The 20,773-nt window shown below is 31.1% G+C and overlaps 3 protein-coding genes and 2 long non-coding RNA genes across 6 annotated transcripts; 4 read left to right on the plus strand and 1 right to left on the minus strand.

Annotated features, from left to right (window-relative positions):
* LOC126549267 (uncharacterized) lies at positions 1-1,004 on the plus strand. The gene is made up of 3 exons (XM_050197964.1): positions 1-106; positions 256-835; positions 900-1,004. Exons 2-3 carry the CDS (start codon positions 479-481, stop codon positions 1,002-1,004), a joined length of 462 nt encoding a protein of 153 aa, XP_050053921.1. The 5' UTR covers positions 1-106; positions 256-478.
* A 44-nt stretch (positions 1,005-1,048) lies between these two features.
* LOC126549148 (ubiquitin carboxyl-terminal hydrolase 36-like) lies at positions 1,049-1,997 on the plus strand. Its single transcript, XM_050197708.1, has 2 exons — positions 1,049-1,657; positions 1,863-1,997. Exons 1-2 carry the CDS (start codon positions 1,496-1,498, stop codon positions 1,953-1,955), a joined length of 255 nt encoding a protein of 84 aa, XP_050053665.1. The 5' UTR covers positions 1,049-1,495; the 3' UTR covers positions 1,956-1,997.
* Positions 1,675-3,217, minus strand: LOC126549150 (uncharacterized). The gene is made up of 3 exons (XR_007603331.1): positions 3,027-3,217; positions 2,686-2,885; positions 1,675-2,021 (listed from the first exon to the last, which is right to left on the minus strand). It is a non-coding gene; the product is annotated as an uncharacterized LOC126549150 (long non-coding RNA).
* A 1,618-nt stretch (positions 3,218-4,835) lies between these two features.
* LOC126549147 (uncharacterized) lies at positions 4,836-7,025 on the plus strand. The gene is made up of 3 exons (XM_050197706.1): positions 4,836-5,001; positions 5,178-5,421; positions 6,153-7,025. The coding sequence occupies exons 2-3, from the start codon at positions 5,209-5,211 to the stop codon at positions 6,903-6,905; spliced, it is 966 nt and encodes a 321-aa protein (XP_050053663.1). The 5' UTR covers positions 4,836-5,001; positions 5,178-5,208; the 3' UTR covers positions 6,906-7,025.
* Positions 7,026-7,725: 700 nt separating this feature from the next.
* LOC126549149 (uncharacterized) lies at positions 7,726-12,693 on the plus strand. 2 transcript variants are annotated; one of them, XR_007603329.1, is made up of 4 exons: positions 7,726-7,823; positions 8,463-8,490; positions 12,151-12,284; positions 12,385-12,693. It is a non-coding gene; the product is annotated as an uncharacterized LOC126549149 (long non-coding RNA). The 2 variants fall into 2 exon arrangements; XR_007603330.1 differs by lacking the exon at positions 8,463-8,490 and having other exon boundaries at positions 7,748-7,823.
* Positions 12,694-20,773: the final 8,080 nt, after the last annotated feature.

Raw genomic sequence — 20,773 nt, forward strand, 5'->3', positions numbered from 1 at the left:
AGTCGTTGGATTACGTTATTATCACAGAATCTACTATTAATACAGAAGAGGAATTACAAACATTGGAAGCAAAATTAATTAACCGTGATCAAAACCATGAATTTAGGTCTCAATATAAGTACCTAAGTGATATTTTTTTATACGAACATTTTTATACATTGTGTTGAAACTTAATAACCTAAAGCATTTTTATAGTTTCATGTAACGGTTCAAAAATATTCATTTTATAATTTAATTTTAATTTTTTATTTTCAGATTGTTGAAATTACAATATAGTCAATGGGTAGAGATATAAAACATTCAATTAAACGTATTAACACGTGGCATACCAAATTGGATGTTCTGGCTAAATACTCTAGTTTAACTACTTTTTGGATATTACACATATTTATTTATCTACTACAATAAATTCAAATATTCGATTTCTGTCTATCACCAATAACATTAGATTTACAACTTGTAGGTAGTGTACGTTCTGATGAACATGATAATCGAAGTACAAGAACTGGCACTAGTGCATTGGATAGATACCTACTTACATCGTCATGGTTATAAAAAAAAGGTGTCATTCAAAACAAACCACGGTGAAGTCAATCCATGTCGTAAAAGTTGGGATAATAAAACTGATCTGGTTCGTGATCAATTGGATAGTGAATATTCTAATCGCAATGGACTATCAAGAAATAATGGTCGCCGACTTAAAACTTCTAAAATCAATAATACACCCATGGATATGGATGTGAATTCATGCAATAGGTCTTCTCCTGAAAGAAATCTTAAAATCGGAAATTCACGGTCTTTGAAAAAAAGCAGTACTGGGTGGTACACAGTATTTGTAAGTTCCAATTTTTAATATATCAAATGTACATATTTAAATTATCATTAAACTTATTTTTAAGGTGCCAAATGTTGAAGATAATGTCGAAGTCTTGCAAATAATACAAACGCATATCAAACCAGTTACACTATATCCATATATTGATTGTATGCTATTTCTATACTAGTAGAATATAATATTGTTTATTGTTATTAAAATGTTTCAGCACGCTATATGTGCTATTACAAATACAAGAATATATTAAAATTATCAATTTTTATTTTACAGAAACAATATTTTGATTATGCGATAAGATTTCTTGTTGATAATTACAAGGTTGCTAAAGCATTGCACGACGCTAGCTATAAGATAAAACAAAGAGATGATCAAGAAGTAAGTTGAAATGATTCCGTTGTAGAGTTTTAACAATGTTTTTTTAACAACAATTTTTGCATTTAGTTAATTATAAGCGTGTTTCCATATTCTCGATCGGTCTCTTCAGGTGACGACAGGTGAGCTAGCAGGCTCTCCGAAGTCGACATCGGGTGACCGTGGGGATATGGGAGTGGCCATCCAGGCTCCCGTACTTTTACTACTGGTGCTGAGACAGTCGTGTCTCAAATTAACACGCAACCATCCATCGTGGGCGGCAGTGGTGAGCAGCCACTATGTTCGGCTATGGAGAACATAGATACCGACAAAGTACCTCGTTTACCTAAACCCAGAGTCGTCTTGTATCCTTCTGAACGTGTACAACTAGGTTGGCAAGATGAAAAAATGGCAGTTGGATCTGGATTAGTCAATACTGGTGTGATATGTTACATCAATTCTACACTACAAGTATGTGGAACAATTAATTATGTTATTAAAGTATACATATTTTATTTTATTTTTGTAAATATGTATAGGCACTATTTCATACACCTGCATTTACAAATTGGCTATTGAATGATGAACAACATCAAAAAATACCTAACCTAACCCAAACTTTACCACCATTAACCTCGATTATTGTTTTTTATGTTTTTATACTATCCCCGTATAGATGTCACGCGAAGGTGAGGAGCATCTGGCGGGCCGGGACAGCCGGTGGCGGCCGAGCCGAGGCCACATGCGGTCGAGTCTGGAGGACTCCTAACCTGACTCCTAACCTAACCTGACCGGCCCTTAGTGCCAGTAGAGACGACTTGAAAAAAAATATGACCTGTGACGTAAATTAGTTAATATACCTTAAGTTAGATATCCAAACTTTATATTTATACTATTAATTTTGCCTTTAACAATATATGTGATTTTATAAAATATAAAATAGTCGTTTGATAGCTACTGTTATTTGTGATCATATTATAATATTTATTATAAAATGACAAACGAAAATACATAATAAAAAATAAAATATATAATACGGCGCTTCGGGTATACAATATTGATGCTTGCGCGTATTTATTATAAAAATACTATTTTACATATTATTACATCACATTACTTACACAAACAGTTATTAATTTTTATACAGATAGTGAGATAGCGCATTCAAGTAAAATGCATCAAAAGGCGAAAAAAATACAGTAATTACCATTGAGTGTGTATATATTTAAGTATATATTTTAAATCTATAGTATTGTCATGAGTTATATTCAACATTACACTCTATAATTTATTGTAATGGAACTAATTGAACTATTATCAAAAAAAAAAATACATTTTCCACTACTGTAGACTATTCTACGATTAAATATCGAAGATAAGTCTTTGAATGACGTATTTATGAATAATATGTTATATCAGTTGGAATAAAAAATCAATAAGTGTAAATTTCGTCTTCCTGCCGTTTAAGGTAAGGACAGTTGCCCGTTAGATATACTCACAGATCCAGCGATCAGACGTGCCACGTATAGCAGCCAGACGTTGGTCGAGATATATATCATCGTCATGTGTTTGTTGTCCAGAATGAATAAACACAGGATTCCTAGTAACCGTTGAATAAACGAATATGAAGCTGAAGACCATGTCTTTACTTTTTGAAAAAAATGCATCTTGAATAGATTAAGCACAATTGAAATAGCACCTTCAAACAAATACAATTTTTGATTTAACTGATAAAAGTAGGTTAATAGTACATTTTAGTAATATTATCTCTGTGTAAAGTTACGTAGTCGAGTTTGATTATTGAAAAACACACTTTTGAAATAATTAAATGTATACTTACAATTTAAACAATTGTTCAATATTGCTTACTATTAGAATAGGATGCTGGAATGCCAAAAGAAAGGTAGATACTCGAATTAAATATGATTAATCAAAATTATATTTTATGAATACCAAGTCAAATGTGAAATGCAAATATAAATTATGAATTCTTTATATTATAGACGAGTTAAATTTATTTTATACTGCAGATGTCTACGGTTGAACGTTCAAAATAGTACTGACGAAATTTTATGTCTAACAGGAATGAATAGATATATTTTAACACCGAAAAATCATTTCATTGACGACAACATTTCTATTGTTTTTGTGGCCAGAATATATTTATATGTAAATAGCTAAATTGGTTTTATAATACAATATATCTATGGCATTACTCCTATATTGTAATCGTGCATTATGTCAAACAATATTATTTATTTATTTATTTTTTTTTGCATTAGACATTTAATCAGTATTGTTAATAATTAAAATAAATCGGCTCATTTCGTGAACACGAGAAGACTTTTTTTTTATTCGTGTAACCTAGCTGGCTAACCTTTTTTTTTTAACAAATTGTTTTCATTTTTGTTTTCATTTCACACACGCTATATATAGATATATAATACACAATAGTTGGTCTAACGACGGTCGGTGCGACTATAATATTATTATCACACGCTGCAGTATAATAATATATAATATCCTACAATATGCATAAGTACCCGGCCACAGTGGACAGTTAAAATCTCTGCGGCAATACATATGATATATGCGATAATCGTTTCGGTTTTCGCGCGCGAGACCAGAGGTACACACGTCTCTTTATATATATGTATACGTAATATTCTAAATAACGATATGTAAAATGTATATACATATACATAGTATTGTACATTATACGCCTCGCGTCTCGTCGTTAGAATATTATGTCTTGTTCGCGTTCTCCTCTTCGACCGCGTGCGCACGTCGCGGTCGTTTGAAATCTTCGCGAGGCCGGTTATTGTTATTATATTGTTATTATTATTATCGTCTTCATCATCACGGTCGCGTATATTATTACGATTTGCGGTTTTACGGAATTGCATATTGTCTCGACCGAGTGCCGCAACCGTCGCTGACGTGTATACCTATACTGCAGAGCGATTCGCCAAGCATCGTTATTTTCTCTTTATAATAATACGCATTTATTTAAATTTTGATAATTTATAACATTTTTAAATAAACTAATTAAATACCATCATTATTGCAAATTATTGAGATTTTTTGTAATTTTTACATTCATTAACATGAATAATGAATATATATATATAATATGTGATATGGCGTTACAAACTTACAACTTATTATTTTCAAATAAAATTCCTAATTTCTTACAGGAAATTGATCAGTAGATATTTTTTTTTAAACGTCCTATTCGAACGAGTAAATTTTGTGGTATTTAACTTTATACACTAAGGATAATAGTCCTAAGACAGTTTTACAAAACATAAGATAGATGTAATATTGGATGTAGTAGGTATTAATATTTTGCTTGCCCCATTTTTACAATTTGAGAAAGGAGAAATTAACCGCGCCTCTACGTTGCTTAAGGAACCTCTGTACAAAATTTGAAGTCCCTATACCCAGCGGTTTGGTCTGGGCATTGATGAGTGAATCGGGGCGGTCTCCTATATGTATATAGATAAACAATTAATAGATGCGCATTGTTACTATGTTATTGTTTTATTACGTAATATTTTAATACGCTGGCTTAAATGTATATTGACGATTTTCACAAAATAATACATATTGTTTACTTATAACTAAGTAACTAAATAATATAAAGAATTCATAATTTATACTTGCGTTTCACATTTGATGTATCAATTCATAAAATATAACTTTGATTAATAATATTTAATTCGAGTCTACTTTTCATTGATTATTAAAAGTTTGTGGCATTTATCAATACTATTCTAATAGTAAGCAACATACATAGGACAATTGTTTAAATTGTAAGTATATATTTAATTATTTCAAAAGTGCGTTTTTCAATAATCAAACTCACCTAGGTAAATTTACACAGAGAAAAATTACTAAAATGTATTATTTAATAATAATAAGTAATTTTTTTTTTATTATTTAATTTTATACTTTTATCAATTAAATCAAAAATTGTATTTGTTTAAAGGTACCATTTCAATAGTCTTGATTTATCCAAGATGAATTTTTGGAATTCCTTTCCAAAAACAGGGACATGGTCGGCAGCATCATGTTACTTTTTTCAACGGTTTTTAGAAATCTTATCTAAATTTCTTCTAGACAACAAACACGTCATATTCTGTCTCATTATTCCGTTCATGACTAGCTGGACGATAATATATTTCGCGAACGACTTCTGGATGCTATACGTGGCACGTCTGATTACCGGATCCGTGAGTATATTTAATGGGCAACTGTCCATACCTTAAACGGTAGGAAGACGAAATGTACACTTATTGATTTTTTATTCCAAATGATCGAACATATTTTCCATATCTACGTCATTCAAAGACTTAATATTATTATAGTAGCATTGGTGTTAGCGCCATCGATATTTAATCGTAGTATAGTCTGCAGTAGTGGAAAATGTATTTGTATTATTGATAATAGTTCCAATAGTTCCATTGCAATAAATTATAGAGTGTAATGTTGAATTTAACTCATGACAATACTATAATTTTAAAATATACACTTGTACACACTTAATGGTGAATACTGTAATTTTTTGAGGCATTTGTTGCATTTTACTTTAATGAGCTATCTGTATAAAAATTAATAACTGTTTATGTAGGTAATGTGATGTAATAATATGAAAAACAGTATTTTTATAATAAAATATATGCACAAGCATTAATATTGTATACCTGAAGCACCGTATTATATTTTTTATTTTTTATTATGTATTTTCGTTTGTTATTTTACAATAATTATTATATTATGATCACAATAACATTAACTATCAAAATCAAACTACTATTTTATACTTTATAAAATCACATACATTGTTAAAGGCAAAATTAATAGTATAAGTATAAATTTATACTATTAAGTACTTTTAAGTTAAATTATTATTTTAGTTTTTTTTTTGGATTTCTTAAATTCTATCAACTAATTTACGTCACAGGTCATATTCATTTTCGCGTCTTCACTACTGGTGGAAAGGGCCGGTCGTCGAGAACATATTTTGTTGATATCCAACTCCGTCATGGCCGTATGTCTCGGCACTCTGGCTTTCTACTTCTGGCTGAAGGAACACGGCGTTGACGTGTCATCGTATAATCTGATACCGTTCGTCAGTCTCGGACTGTACATCAGTATGTTCGCACTGGGATTCGGTCCCATACCGGGCGTTACGATCGGGCAGGTGTTGAGTCCGGATGTAATAGGTTTGGCGATCGGCATCGTGTGCATTTTCGCTTCGCTCGCCCAGATCTGCGTCGTCAAGACTTGCCAAATATTGCTTGATGCAGCTCGTGGTTACGAGCTCACGGACGTCGAAGCTTTGAAACGTCGTTTCGCCGCCGTTTTTCCTCCGTCAGGCGTACTGGACTCACTCAAGCCCCGCGAAGTCGCTGTCGTCGACGCGCCCCGGACTCTTGACGAGCGCCTCGGTGCGCTCGAGGACGCTGTCAAGTCACTCTCGACCGAGTTCGCGGCATTCACGTTAAACCACGTGCTAACAAACCAGGCGCCAACAAATCGCGCGCCGCAAATTCACACCACTGCACAAACCCGTACAGTCCCCAAGTCGTGGTGTTACTACCACGGTCGGTTCGGCAAAGACGCTCGGAAGTGCTCAAGCGAGCTTTGTACGTTTTCTCCCAAGATATCGACTAAAAATAAAACATTTAAGAAGACGTTATATACGTCTGATTAACCAGAACAATTCACCTACCCGTGCACTGATTGGAGAGATTTTTAGTATTTTCAGACCTTATTATTTATAATAATGAAATGAATTATGAGTAATAGTTTAAAATTAAAATAAAAAATACTTTTCCACTATTTTCCTTCTTCAATATTAAACTGATATCTATATTGTAAAATGTTATATAAATAAAACAAAACTTATCAAGAAAATATAATTTTTAAGTTCAAAATTCAAAAAAATATACTGTTTCTAAGGTGAAGGAAAAAGAATTTAACTTTAAAAATTTTTTACTTCAATATTCATCTATTCATGGTATTCAAGGAAAAACGGGAGCACATTGATACATATCGGTTCAAAATCAAACATTTAAGAAGATAAATGTCTGATGTACTTCAATAAACACAAAATTTTTCTTCTTGAAAATCTTGATTATCTATGATTATATAATCAGGATAGAAGAAAAATAATATTTTGGAAATGAAATAAATGAGTAAATATTAAACATAAAAATTAAAAATATTACCTCCATAAATTTAATAATTAAAATTATTTTCGAGACATAATATTTTACCATTTTATTAAATCAACTATGGCTTATGTATTTTTTACGACGTATACATTACATTTGGTTAAAATATATTATTGTGCTTAAGTCATATTAAGTCTTTTTACCCCATATTAAAAACTAATAAGTCGACGTATCATTCGGTTTATCGGTAGCTCACTGTTTTATACGTCTATTACGTCTTCTTACATAGAGCGTCGAGACCATCGGTGACTGTATATCAATGTTTTATGATAATCCATGCTACTCTATGTGTTTATCGTTTGTCATGATCGTGTTTGTTCATTTCGTTTTTTTTTCGTTTACGTTTTCGTAGGTGTAACTACCAAAGAAAAGCCTGAATCGAAATTATCTAAAAGGTATGTACTAATATTATATTAATTTAATGAAATATTTATCATTTATACTATTTACAATAATGTAATATTATAATAGTTTAATATGGTATCTTCTTATAAGTTATACGTATTATTGACAATACCTAGCTACTATAGCTTAACTATTTTAGTATAACATTTTGTGGTAATACAATTGTTGTATAATCCATTGTATTTTTCAATTTCCTTCAACTGCATATATCTAACAGTACCTAATTATTCATTGATTTTTAATATTAATTAAAAAATGTACCTACTAAAAATAATAATAATATCTAACTAAAATTAAGCTAATTATTGTAGCATTCGGGTGCGATATTCTAAAATGTTCCATTTCCAAAATATTAAAACAAAAGTTATGAGTTTATGACGCATCTTAACAATGTGTAGGAATTAAAAGGGAATTTTTAAAATTGTATTTGTACAAAACATATTATTTCTCAAGTTGGTTTAAACTATTCTACTTAGTTAGTTCAAAATTCAAAAACCTAAGTGATATTTTTTTATATGAACATTTTTATACATTGTGTTGAAACTTAATAACCTCAAGCATTTTTATAGTTTCATGTAATGGTACAAAAATATTCATTTTATAATTTTATTTTAATTTTTTATTTTCAGATTGTTGAAATTACAATATAGTCAATGGGTAAAGATATAAAACATTCAATTAAATGTATTAACACATGGCATATCAAATTGGATGTTCTGGCTTAATACTCTAGTTTAACTACTTTTTGGATATTACACATATTTATTTATCTACTACAATAAATTCAAATATAAAAAATATTATTTTGTGAGCCTCATAGGTTTTTTTTAAATTATTTTTTACCTAGTATATTGAGAATAAGAGAGTTAATATGGATTATTCTGAATATACAATTCATGCTATGTTATGCATTTGTAAGACATAACAAAGCATGCAAGTATAGCATTTTTTATAATGTTAATAATATTATTATTATTATCAAACAATTTCAAAAAAGTTATTTTATTTTATTTTATTTTTTGATACTTAACTAGAATTTGTTTGTTTTAAATATTTTATTTACCTAAGTATAATACTTTTCAAAACAGTATAAAATAATTTATCATTGTTCTTTAATTGATTTATATGTAGTATTAATTGATCATATTTCAATTTGGTAAAAAATAAAGTATTTGAACCTTTTTTTTTAACAAATTGTTTAAATCTTCATTAAACTTTTCCATATTCGAAACAATAGTTACGCACTGAATCAATTAACCTGCACTATAACGTACAAACGATTCGCGGTTACTAAATAGTTTATTTTTGAGAATAGTTAAAAGGCCGATTGTGGCACTCCATGATAAGCACTACAACTACATATAATTTAACTTATAAATTAGTAAATATAGTTATAGATAATATATTATGTCACGTACACACGTTTAAAATGTGGACAAGCGGACATCCCCATTGTAAAAATACGATAAGAACTTACTAACAAACTACCTAGTGACAGATAATAATTTTTAAATGATAATTTGACTTTATTTTAGCCATGTTTTACGATTTATCATTATTCGTTAAATCATTTCATCCGTTTTCTATATTGCCCAATATACGAAGGGCATTGTATAAAATGTCCGAACAATTTATAAAATGCCCGGGCATTGTGTAAAATGCCCAAATTGTATACTTTGCCCGTAACATATACAATATACATATACTATACTAATTAAATAATAATAATAATATAATTAACTACCAAAAATACTTCTCTAGTTTATTATAAAAATGCGACTTGAATTTAAATTGAACTAACCACATTAGATACAGTCGAACAGTTGTGATAGGCACTACACTAGAAACTTATTTTAATCTGTAGAGCGATAGATCTCCAAATTTCTTATTGGGTGTAAACCATTTCAACTCAAATAATAGATCATGTATTGGTAGGTACACGCAATATAAAATAATAAGCGATTAAAATATAAAAAACAATGTTATTTTTTATGTGCACAAAAAAATTTATATTTTAATATAACAAAGGTAATAATTTTTATAACAAAACAAATAGAGGTATAAAATAACCAAAAAACACTTAAAAAACTATTGTGACAGGTCCAGATGGAAAAGAAAAATTCGTGATGTCTGCAGACTTATAATGTCGTGCACTTGGACGGGGAATAGCGGCGATGGCGGGCGATGACGGAAACTCGGGTGCGACGGTTGGGACGGATAGCGGCCGACCGCCCGTGCTCGGCCGACGGGATTCCGAGGCAAAAACTCGGTGAACCAGTGCGGTGATTCGTGTCCGATATGTCGTTTTCGCCCAGGTGCCCCGCCGGTCGAGTTCGAACTGCCGGCCGCCGATGGCGCACGACCGGATGCACCAGACAGGAAACGCTGCGGCCGGTTGCAAGCACGCCTTGCGACCGGTCGCAGCGTCGACCGCCGGTGCACGGTGTCGCGGACATCCGTTCCGCCGCCATCACTTACCCGAATCTGCGCCACTGCTGCCGCCGCCGTCGCTACTGTCCGACATCCGTCTTTCGGTTCTCTTCTACTTATTTCTATCTATCTGAACGTCTGTCAAAAAAAAACTCTGTCATCCTCTGCTAATCAATATCACGTAAATCTGGCTTTACACAGCAACAGCAACAGCAAACTGCCCTGAAGGTTCTTCGTACAGCACTCCGGATGACCGACATAAATCTACGTCTTTTTTGTTTTCGTTGCGCCGTCTCATCGTCTAAGCCAAAAATACAGGCTACTTCTCGATCGTCATCGTCATACGGAGGCTCCTGTACCGGCTCTGGTTTTATGGGTCGGAACCAATAAGGCCCCGGCGTTATTGATCGTACTTCCTCAAGACGACACACCATCTCCAAATTCGCATCTCCTGCAAGAGCTTCACTATCTATATATTCCGCCGGCGCGTCCAGGTCGATTTCCACGGCTTTAACCTCAGTTATAAACGGTTCTGTGGAGAGCGCCGGCGTGAATAGTGTATCTCCTGCACTAACTATCTCCAAATTTGCATCTCCTGCAGGAACTTCACTGTCTGCAGATGCTATGTATTCCGCCGGCGTGAATAGTGTATCTCCTGCATCAACCATCTCCAAATTTGCATCTCCTGCAGGAACTTCACTTTCTGCAGATACTATATATTCCGCCGGCGCGTCCAGATCGATTTCCACGGCTTTATTCTCAGCTGTTAACGATTCTGTGGAGAGCGCCGGCGTGACTAGTGTTTCTCCTGCACTAACTATCTCCGAATTTGCATCTCCTGCAGGAACTTCACTGTCTGCAGATACTATATATTCCGCCGGCGCGTCCAGATCGATTTCCACGGCTTTATTCTCAGCTGTTAACGATTCTGTGGAGAGCGCCGGCGTGAATAGTGTTTCTCCTGTACTCACCTGCAACTCCAAATTTGCATTTCCTGCAGGAGTTTCATTATCTGCAGATATAAGACGTTCTGCCGGCGCTTCGGGATCGGTTTCCGCGGAAAGCGCCGGCGTTATTGTCTGTTCCTCCAGAGAAGTGGATTGATTTGAAGTTTCAGCAACTTGCAGTTCATCCGCACAATCACTATCATTATTGTCGAATGTAGACAATGAAGTATTCGGCGATATGTTTGCCATAATTTACTTGTTTTGTTTAAGTACGGTAAATACAAAAAAAATTAATGAAGAATATTTCTTGCAATCCGTCTTAAAGTATGAAAGGTAGTCAACTGAAATAAAATTTGTTTTCGCGATGATACACTTTTTAGAATATTATCTCCTTGACAACAATTAAAAATGATATAATAAAATACCATAAACAGCCAATGAGCGTAATAAAACTCTTAAATTAATTACTATTTTTTTTTAAATTTAATAATATATTGTTTTTGAAAATTTTATTGGAAAAATGTAATTTGTATTTTGTGTTATAAAATGTTGAATCTATTCACTCGTATAATAACCATTTCTTCTCAACTGTAAATATTATTTGTTGTAATTTAATTAATTTGTAAATTATACTGAATTCAAGCTATATGGCATTACTATTTTCTATTACTTTTTCTCTTGTTATAATGTACCTAATAACTATTTACACAATGTTTATTTTAAGTAATCATAAATTATTATTCTAAAATACATTTGTTATGATTGAAAAAAAAATGAAGCTCTTAAATAATATTTTTTATAATTTATAATTGTTGATATTTTGTTAACATTATAATTATATAATTATATATAATATACACTTATCTATCTTGAAAATTGTTAATTATACTTATACATTTGTTTATAAATATAATATGTATAATACTCTTTATTTTTTTAGAGCATAAATTAGAATCTGTTGAAAAACAAGTCGTTGGATTACGTTATTATCACAGAATCTACTATTAATACAGAAGAGGAATTACAAACATTGGAAGCAAAATTAATTAACCGTGATCAAAACCATGAATTTAGGTCTCAATATAAGTACCTAAGTGATATTTTTTTATACGAACATTTTTATACATTGTGTTGAAACTTAATAACCTAAAGCATTTTAATTTTTTATTTTCAGATTGTTGAAATTACAATATAGTCAATGGGTAAAGATATAAAACATTCAATTAAACGTATTAACACATGGCATATCCAATTGGATGTTCTGGCTAAATACTCTAGTTTAACTACTTTTTGGATATTACACATATTTATTTATCTACTACAATAAATTCAAGTATAAAAAATATTATTTTGTGAGCCTCATAGGTTTTTTTAAAATTATTTTTTACCTAGTATATTGAGAATAAGAGAGTTAATATGGATTATTCTGAATATACAATTCATGCTATGTTATGCATTTGTAAGAAATAACAAAGCATGCAAGTATAGCATTTTTTATAATGTTAATAATATTATTATTATTATCAAACAATTTCAAAAAAGTAATCTTATTTTATTTTATTTTTTGATACTTAACTAGAATTTGTTTGTTTTAAATATTTTATTTACCTAAGTATAATAGTTTTCAAAACAGTTTAAAATAATTTATCATTTATTATAAAATAAATTGATGTCATTTATTATATCGATTACACACATAAGTTTACAATAAATTAATTTTTATTATGATGAAAAAACTAGAATTAATTTATTTATTAACACACTTTTATTTAATTTTATACAGAAATAGCAATGTTTTGTACATTTTGTTAATCTTAAAGGAATATTTTTGTCCTAGATTTGAACATAATGTTTGTGCTATATCATAGTATATTACAACAAAAGTATAACGGAATTATATAATGGCTGATACCTTTTATTAAATTATTAGTAATGAAAATTCAGCTGTGAATAATATATTTAATGCATATTGAATATAAAATTTAAAATATAAATCCAGTAATGGTTAAATATTAATATTAAATATTATGAAAATGTTGATGAAGCAATGTTATTTTAATAATTTCTGAATGTTAAAGATTATACAAGCAATATTCATTCAAGATTATTTTCAACATCCATTTAATACTGATACAAAATATCTATGTATGATTGTAAATTTAATATTAAATACATAATTTTAGGTGGCCAAATAAAATTTCGGGGATATTGCATGGATATTAAAAAAAAGTACATTCAACTCGCATATGATATCCACTCAATTTCATCATTTAAAATCAATTGTCCATAAAATATCGAAACAATATTTTTTTGCTATCCGTACTACTATTGTAGGTTTAGACCTAAACGTTCAGTGTTTTTCCCAAGATCAATTGTACCTCTGAACGATTGTACCTACGTAGCTCTGTCACGTGTCAAAATGCAAACAAAATCTATTTGTGCTAGCCCCAGGAGACTCTTAAGGTGGCTTATCCAGAAATATTCCTATATCATATAATGAACATATACAATACAACGATCCAATAATAATAAATTTAATATTGTCACCGTGTTTGATTTTAAATATTACCTGGACTGAGTGACTCCATGTTTCATGGGATGTTGGATGGGTTGAAATGAGATTGTTAGAAAATTAATTATTATATTTTAACCATGGTTCAGTTACCGTACCTATAATCATCGATAAAACCATTGATTAAACTCATAGTATAGATTTCCCGAGGTCTATAGATAATATAGATTATAATATATACATCTTGTAAATCGTAGATTGCTCACTGATCGCGATTATGCATTGTGCTAAATTTAAATTCATTTATTGACAATAGAAAGCGTTTGTAGTCAAAATTAAAATAATAATTCGACCGGCGGTAGCGGTTTCGTTAGTGTATCGCACATCAACACATCCAAAGAGACTTTTTAATGTTATGAATGGGTCAGTCCAGTGGCGGTTCTAGCGTATGGGCAGGATTGACAGCTACCATTCCATACTTTCTGGTGTTCCTTATTTTAAAAATTAAAATAATTAATTTTGTCATATCATTAATTTATTTTGAATTTGAGCTTCACTATTGAATTGGAAAATAAATAAATTATCTAATATTCTTTTCATCGCTCGAAAGTATTGGTATTTATATTCAATATTCCGTTATTTGACGGTCCGGGACTTAATGTTTATTTTCCATATATTTTAACGGTCCGAAGTATGATGGTCCGTGCTTACCTAACTCAAATAATTCTTCTTTTAATAAAGATTTATGTTATGCATAATTGAATTAATTCAATCGCCTAAAGTTAAATAATTATAAAGCTTAACTTGTATCGAATTATTTACTATCGTGAATTTATGTTTTAAATTAAATTTATATATTATAAACAATGCATAGATGCACACAATATGTTACTGTATTATTATTTTGTTACGCAATATTTTAATACGCTGGCTTAAATGTAAGTTGTCGATTTTCCCAAGATAAAACATTTTGTTTGTTTATAACTAATACACTAAATAATATAAAGATTTCATAATTTATATTTGCATTTCACATTTGGCGTGTAACTCATAAAATATAATTTTGATTAATAATATTTAATTCGAGTATCTACTTTTTATTGATTATTAAAAGTTTGTGGCATTTATCAATCCTATTCTTATAGTAAGCAATATTGGACAGTTGTTTAAATTGTAAGTACCTATATATTTATTTATTTCAAGAGTGTGTTTTTAAATTCGTTTAAACTTTACGTAATTTGACATTCCGTAAAAATACGGTTTATATAATATCTCCGTAATGTAACGCTCCGTTCTATTATTTTCCGTGACTTTACATGTGTCCCAGAAAATAGAAAACAAAATCAAAATCAAAATAAATTTATTTTACAAAAAAAAAAACAACTCAAAAAAGTCTTCTTTTAATAAATATTTATGTTATGCTTAATTCAATTAATTCAATAACCTAAAGTTAAATACGTATAAAGCTTAACTTGTAACTAACTAATTATAATCGTGTATGTTTCAAATTGAATTTATATATTACTAGCTGATCCGATAGTGCTAATATCACGTCGAATCCACAATATAATTATGTATGTGTGGGTGTGTTAAAGATTCATTGAAAACATGTATTTATAGGCTGTGAAAATAATTATATTTTTTTTATTATTATTAGTACCTCCTTATATACTACATTAGTTGTTTTTCCACTTGTAGCAAAAATGACTAAATGTAAATTTATCAACACATAAATCAGATTTTTAAGTAACAATTTTATAAACAAAAATTATAAACGTAAAATTCCATCGTAAATCATAAAATCCCCAATATTGAGCAACCCTTTAAAATATGATTTTGAAAAATCCTTTCTTAGAGCGCCGCTACATTGCTCGATCAACCTCTGTATAAAATTTAAAGTCTCTATTCTCAACTGTTTGGTTTGGGCGTTGATGAGTGAATCGGAGCGGTCTCCTATATGTATATAAATGAACAATTAATAGATGCGCACAATATGTTACTATGTTATTGTTTTGTTTACTAATATTTTAATACGTTGGCTTAAATGCGCATGTTGACGATTTTCACATAATAATACATTTTGTTTATTTATTACTAAGAGACTAGACAATATAAAGAATTCATAATTTATATTTGCATTTCACATTTGACTTGGTATTCATAAAATATAATTTTGATTAATCATATTTAATTCGAGTATCTACTTTTCTTTTGGCATACCAGCATCCTATTCTAATAGTAAGCAATATTGAACAATTGTTTAAATTGTAAGTATACATTTAATTATTTCAAAAGTGTGTTTTTCAAAAATCAAACTCGCCTACGTAACTTTACACAGAGATAATTACTAAAATGTATTATTAACCTACTTTTATCAGTTAAATCAAAAATTGTATTTGTTTGAAGGTGCTATTTCAATTGTGCTTGATTTATTCAAGATGAGTTTTTGGAATTCCTTTCAAAAAGTAAAGACATGGTCGGCAGCTTCATATTCGTTTGTTCAACGGTTATTAGAAATCGTGTCTTTATTCATTCTGGAAAACAAACACATAATCATCTGTCTCATTATTCCGTTCATGACTAGTTGGACGATAATATATTTCGCGAACTACTTCTGGATAATATACGTGGCATGTCTGATTATCGGATCCGTGAGTATATCTAACGGGCAACTGCCCAAACCATAGACGGTAGGAAGACGAAATGTACACTTATTGATTTTATATTCCAAATGATCGAACATTTTTTCCATATCTACGTCATTCAAAGACTTAATGTGTGTAGTTTTAGTAGCATTGGTGTTAGCACCATCGATATTTAATCGTAGTATAGTCTGCAGTAGTGGAAAATGTATTTGTATTATTGATAATAGTTCCAATAGTTCCATTGCAATAAATTATAGAGTGCAATGTTGAATATAACTCATGACAATACTACAATTTCAAATTATACACTTGTACACACAAAGAATACTGTAATTTTTTTAGGCATTTGATGCATTTTACTTTAATTCGCTATCTGTATAAAAATAAATAACTGTTCGTGTAGGTTATGTGATATAATAATATGTATAATAGTATTTTTATAATAAATACCCGCAAGCATCAATATGGTGTACCCTAAGTGCCGTATTATATTTTTTATTTTTTATTATGTAGTTTCGTTTGTCATTTTATAATAATTTTTATAATATGATCACAATAACATTAGCTATCAAACTACTATTTTATATTTTATAAAATCACATACATTGGAAAAAGCAAAATTAATAGTATGAGAATAAAGTTTGGATATCTAACTTAAGTTATATTAACTGATTTACGTCACAGGTCATATTCATTTTCATGTCTTCACTACTGGTGGTCAAGACGTACCAAATATTGCTTCATGCAGATCGTGGTTACGAACTCACGGACATCGAAGCTTTGAAACGTCGTTTCGCCGCCATTTTTCCGCCGTCGGGTTTTCTGGACTCGCCCAAGTCCCGCGAAGTCGTTGTCGCCGACGCGCCTCGGACAATTGACGAGCGCCCCGGTGCGCTCGAGGACGCCGTCCGGTCACTCTCGGCCGAGTTCACACCATTCACGTTAAACCACGTGCTAACAAACCAGGCGCCAACAGTTCAAGCTCCAACAAATCGCGCGCAGCCAATTCAAGCGCCAACAAATCGCGCGCCGCCAATTCACACCTCTGCACAAACCCGTACAGTCCCCAAGTCGTGGTGTTACTACTGTGATCCCCAAGTCAAGTTCTGGTACAGATTTTTCGGCCGATTTCGAGTTCGACGCTAGCTGTTGCTGCTGAGCTTACTGCCCTCGGTTACCTCTGTTCTCTTGCTGATTTTCCTTGCTGGTTCCTTGTTCGCTGCTAGCTTCTGGGACTATACCCGCAATTTGTTGGTTAGCTGGCTCCTCCCACCAGCAGGGGGTGTTAGTACATGAATCTACGGTGGAAGTGCGCGTTGCTGGCGTTTGCAAACTTTCACTCGTTGTCTGGTCTGATGTGGCTATGTTTGCCAAATTCTTGGTTAACTCCGTTAATTCATTAAACGCCTTATTTACGCATTCCCGACTATGTCTCAGTGCTCCTACAACTTCCAGTAGCTCGGAGATGGCAGTGCTAACCGTTGGGCTGTGCATTTCCTTGGCCGACAGTTCAAAATGTTCAACCCGTTGGAATAACAATTTGAGCCCTCCATCTTGCGTAACCAGCTGCAATTCCAGCATCTTGATTGCAGATTGGACAGCCTGCAACTCAGCTTTTATTGTGACATTTTTCTGCCAATCATCAGGCCCATTCTTCTGCCATTCGGAGAATACCGACTGCAGGGAGCCCGCTTGCTCACTCTCGACTGCCGGCATCTGGGGGTCCGAATCCCCTAATGCGGTAACAATATCACAGTTAATAACGTTCATATTGGGTTTTTAGAGTGATTTCCTTCACTTGAATTTTACCTACTGACAGGGGATTTATTGTTACCTCTAGAGTCTGTTGGCTTGTGGTAGCAGGTGGACAAGGCCTTTCTAACCCCAACCACTTAAGATGAGGGCTAGTTCACGTTTGGGATCCGCTTAGCATCGACCAAGTTAATGGCCTGTGAGCCCCCCACCACGGCAAAGTAAGTCCCGTTGGGGGGAGAACTTTCACTACCTACAATTTATAAATCTAATGTTGTCGGTGATAGACAAAAATCGAATCAGATGAAGTAATTTTGTGAAGAACAGCATACGATTGATTGGAATTTTTAAATGAATTTGAACTTTACCTTACTTGCTTTCATTTTTTAAGAATGAGAATGTTTTTGGTTTTGAAAAATATAAATAATAATATAGGATATTGTATGTATAATAATGGAATATATATATATAATATAGGAACATTGAGAAATTCCTATACATGTTCTTAAAGTTCTACCATACAAATATGCACCAATTTAATATTCTAAAATCTATAATTTGTACAAAAATTATAGGCGCTGTTGAATAGTACTTACTATATTATTGTGCGTTATTTTGCATTATTCACTACCATCAAACATATTAATATAATTTATACTAAGTTAAATTATATTAAATACCTGAACTATTTCTATTTTTTAAGGATTATTTTTCTTATATAGGTACTACATAAATTAAAACAATTTGATGAATGATGATTTTACACTATGATTGGCACTACCAACTGTTATACTTTTTTATTTTATCTAATTGTTAAAACAAGTGATTATTACATAAAATTAATATATTTTACCAATAATTTTTTCAAAAACTTTATAAATAGAAATAAAATTATTTAGTTCCTATATGAAAATAAATTGAGTTGGCACTGTTGGTAGATTTGTTTCTAATTTCTATACTTATAACAAGTAACAACCAATAACAATTTGGAATTTAAGAACAATGCCATTAAACAATTAATTGAGTTCAATATTTTTTTAAGAAATTGATTGATTTTAAGAATAATTTATTTTTCGGAATAAACAAAATGTTCTATTAGACAGAAATTAGCAAATGGACACTGTACATTTATGTATGTTTGTAGTACTCGAACTCAAAAACAATTCTCAATTAACAACTTCTTAAATTTATTATAGATTATAAATATTGGTGGGAACAAACAATAATTTAATTAACAATAATATTTTATTAAAACCATCACTTACTTCCTATAGATCTTATAAATTTCACAATCCATTTGTAGATTTTCAATAAGAACATAATGAAAACTTGAACGAAACAATATTACAATCAATTATAAAGTAAATGAACTCAAGTACATTAATCGTAATAAATAATGTTGTAAAAATACACTAGTAATAATTATTACAAACAAAACAGCTCCCTTGACGACAATATTATATTTTGTTACTACACCAACGGCCAACTAATTAATTTATTTTTGCAATAGTGTCAAATAATGTAGAGAAAGGCAAAATGAAACAATAATGTTAATAATAATAATAATAATATCATGTACATCAGCGGTTCTTAACCTAAGGTCCGCGGCCCACTGGAGATCCGCGATACTCATGTACGGGATCAGCGATAATCGGTCCGCGGCAACCTTGATACGTCGTGACAAGATATAATTATAAATTTGTATGTTTAATTATGTCTACTTATATAATAATAATATAAAATGTTTATTATAATTTTGGTCATGTTAACATGAAATTTAAAAAGAAGGTATTCGAAAAAAATTGGTAAGGGTTAAGTTATAATATATGGTATAATTAAATATTGTCCAAAGTTCCATAGGTATTTTTCAATAAATACGGATTTTCAAAGACATGTTATTCTTTTTAATCGACCTGTATGTATACAACTTATCAATACCTACACAAAAAATCACATCATTCGATCGTAAAGATGTTAACCGTAATTAGTATTAGCGAACCGAGAGATCATCAGTTCTACCGTTTTCAAAATAACGACTAAAGACCAACATAAGAAATTCGACAACTTGTGAATTCGGTGACACTACTAACCGAATACTGAACACACGACGAGTGACGACACTATAAACTCTCCCCACTTTGACAACCAGTTGTACCAGAGTAATGACTATTCGAAAATCCATCATACATTTTCTGTAATTGGTTCCCTATAATTTGATTATACTATACTATAATTTTATTATAAACAGATTGGCTTCTAACTCAAAAATGTTCTGAAGTCAAATGATATTACTTGACATAGGAAATAATTAAAATATAATAACCAAGTATATTAATTTATAACATGACGAGTGGGGAGCTTTGAAAAAAAAAATCAACGTATAGCAATGCATGCGGTTAATGGTTATTTTAGAAGTGTTACGAGTAGATTTTAAATTCTCTATCCTTTGTCTTTATTTGTGGATCTTCCTATACCCTATCCCACCACAATACCCTGAATACCCATTGTGATCACTACCGTATAATTATTATATAATATGAAATATGGATGATCGCAGCATCTCATATATACGTAATATAGTGCAGTACCCGTATATAAATACGTCATACGACATACCATGGCCACTAAACCACCAAACGGTTGATAATTATACT

Source organism: Aphis gossypii, chromosome 1 (genome assembly GCF_020184175.1).
Source record: "Aphis gossypii isolate Hap1 chromosome 1, ASM2018417v2, whole genome shotgun sequence".
NCBI classification, from domain to species: Eukaryota; Metazoa; Arthropoda; class Insecta; order Hemiptera; family Aphididae; genus Aphis; species Aphis gossypii.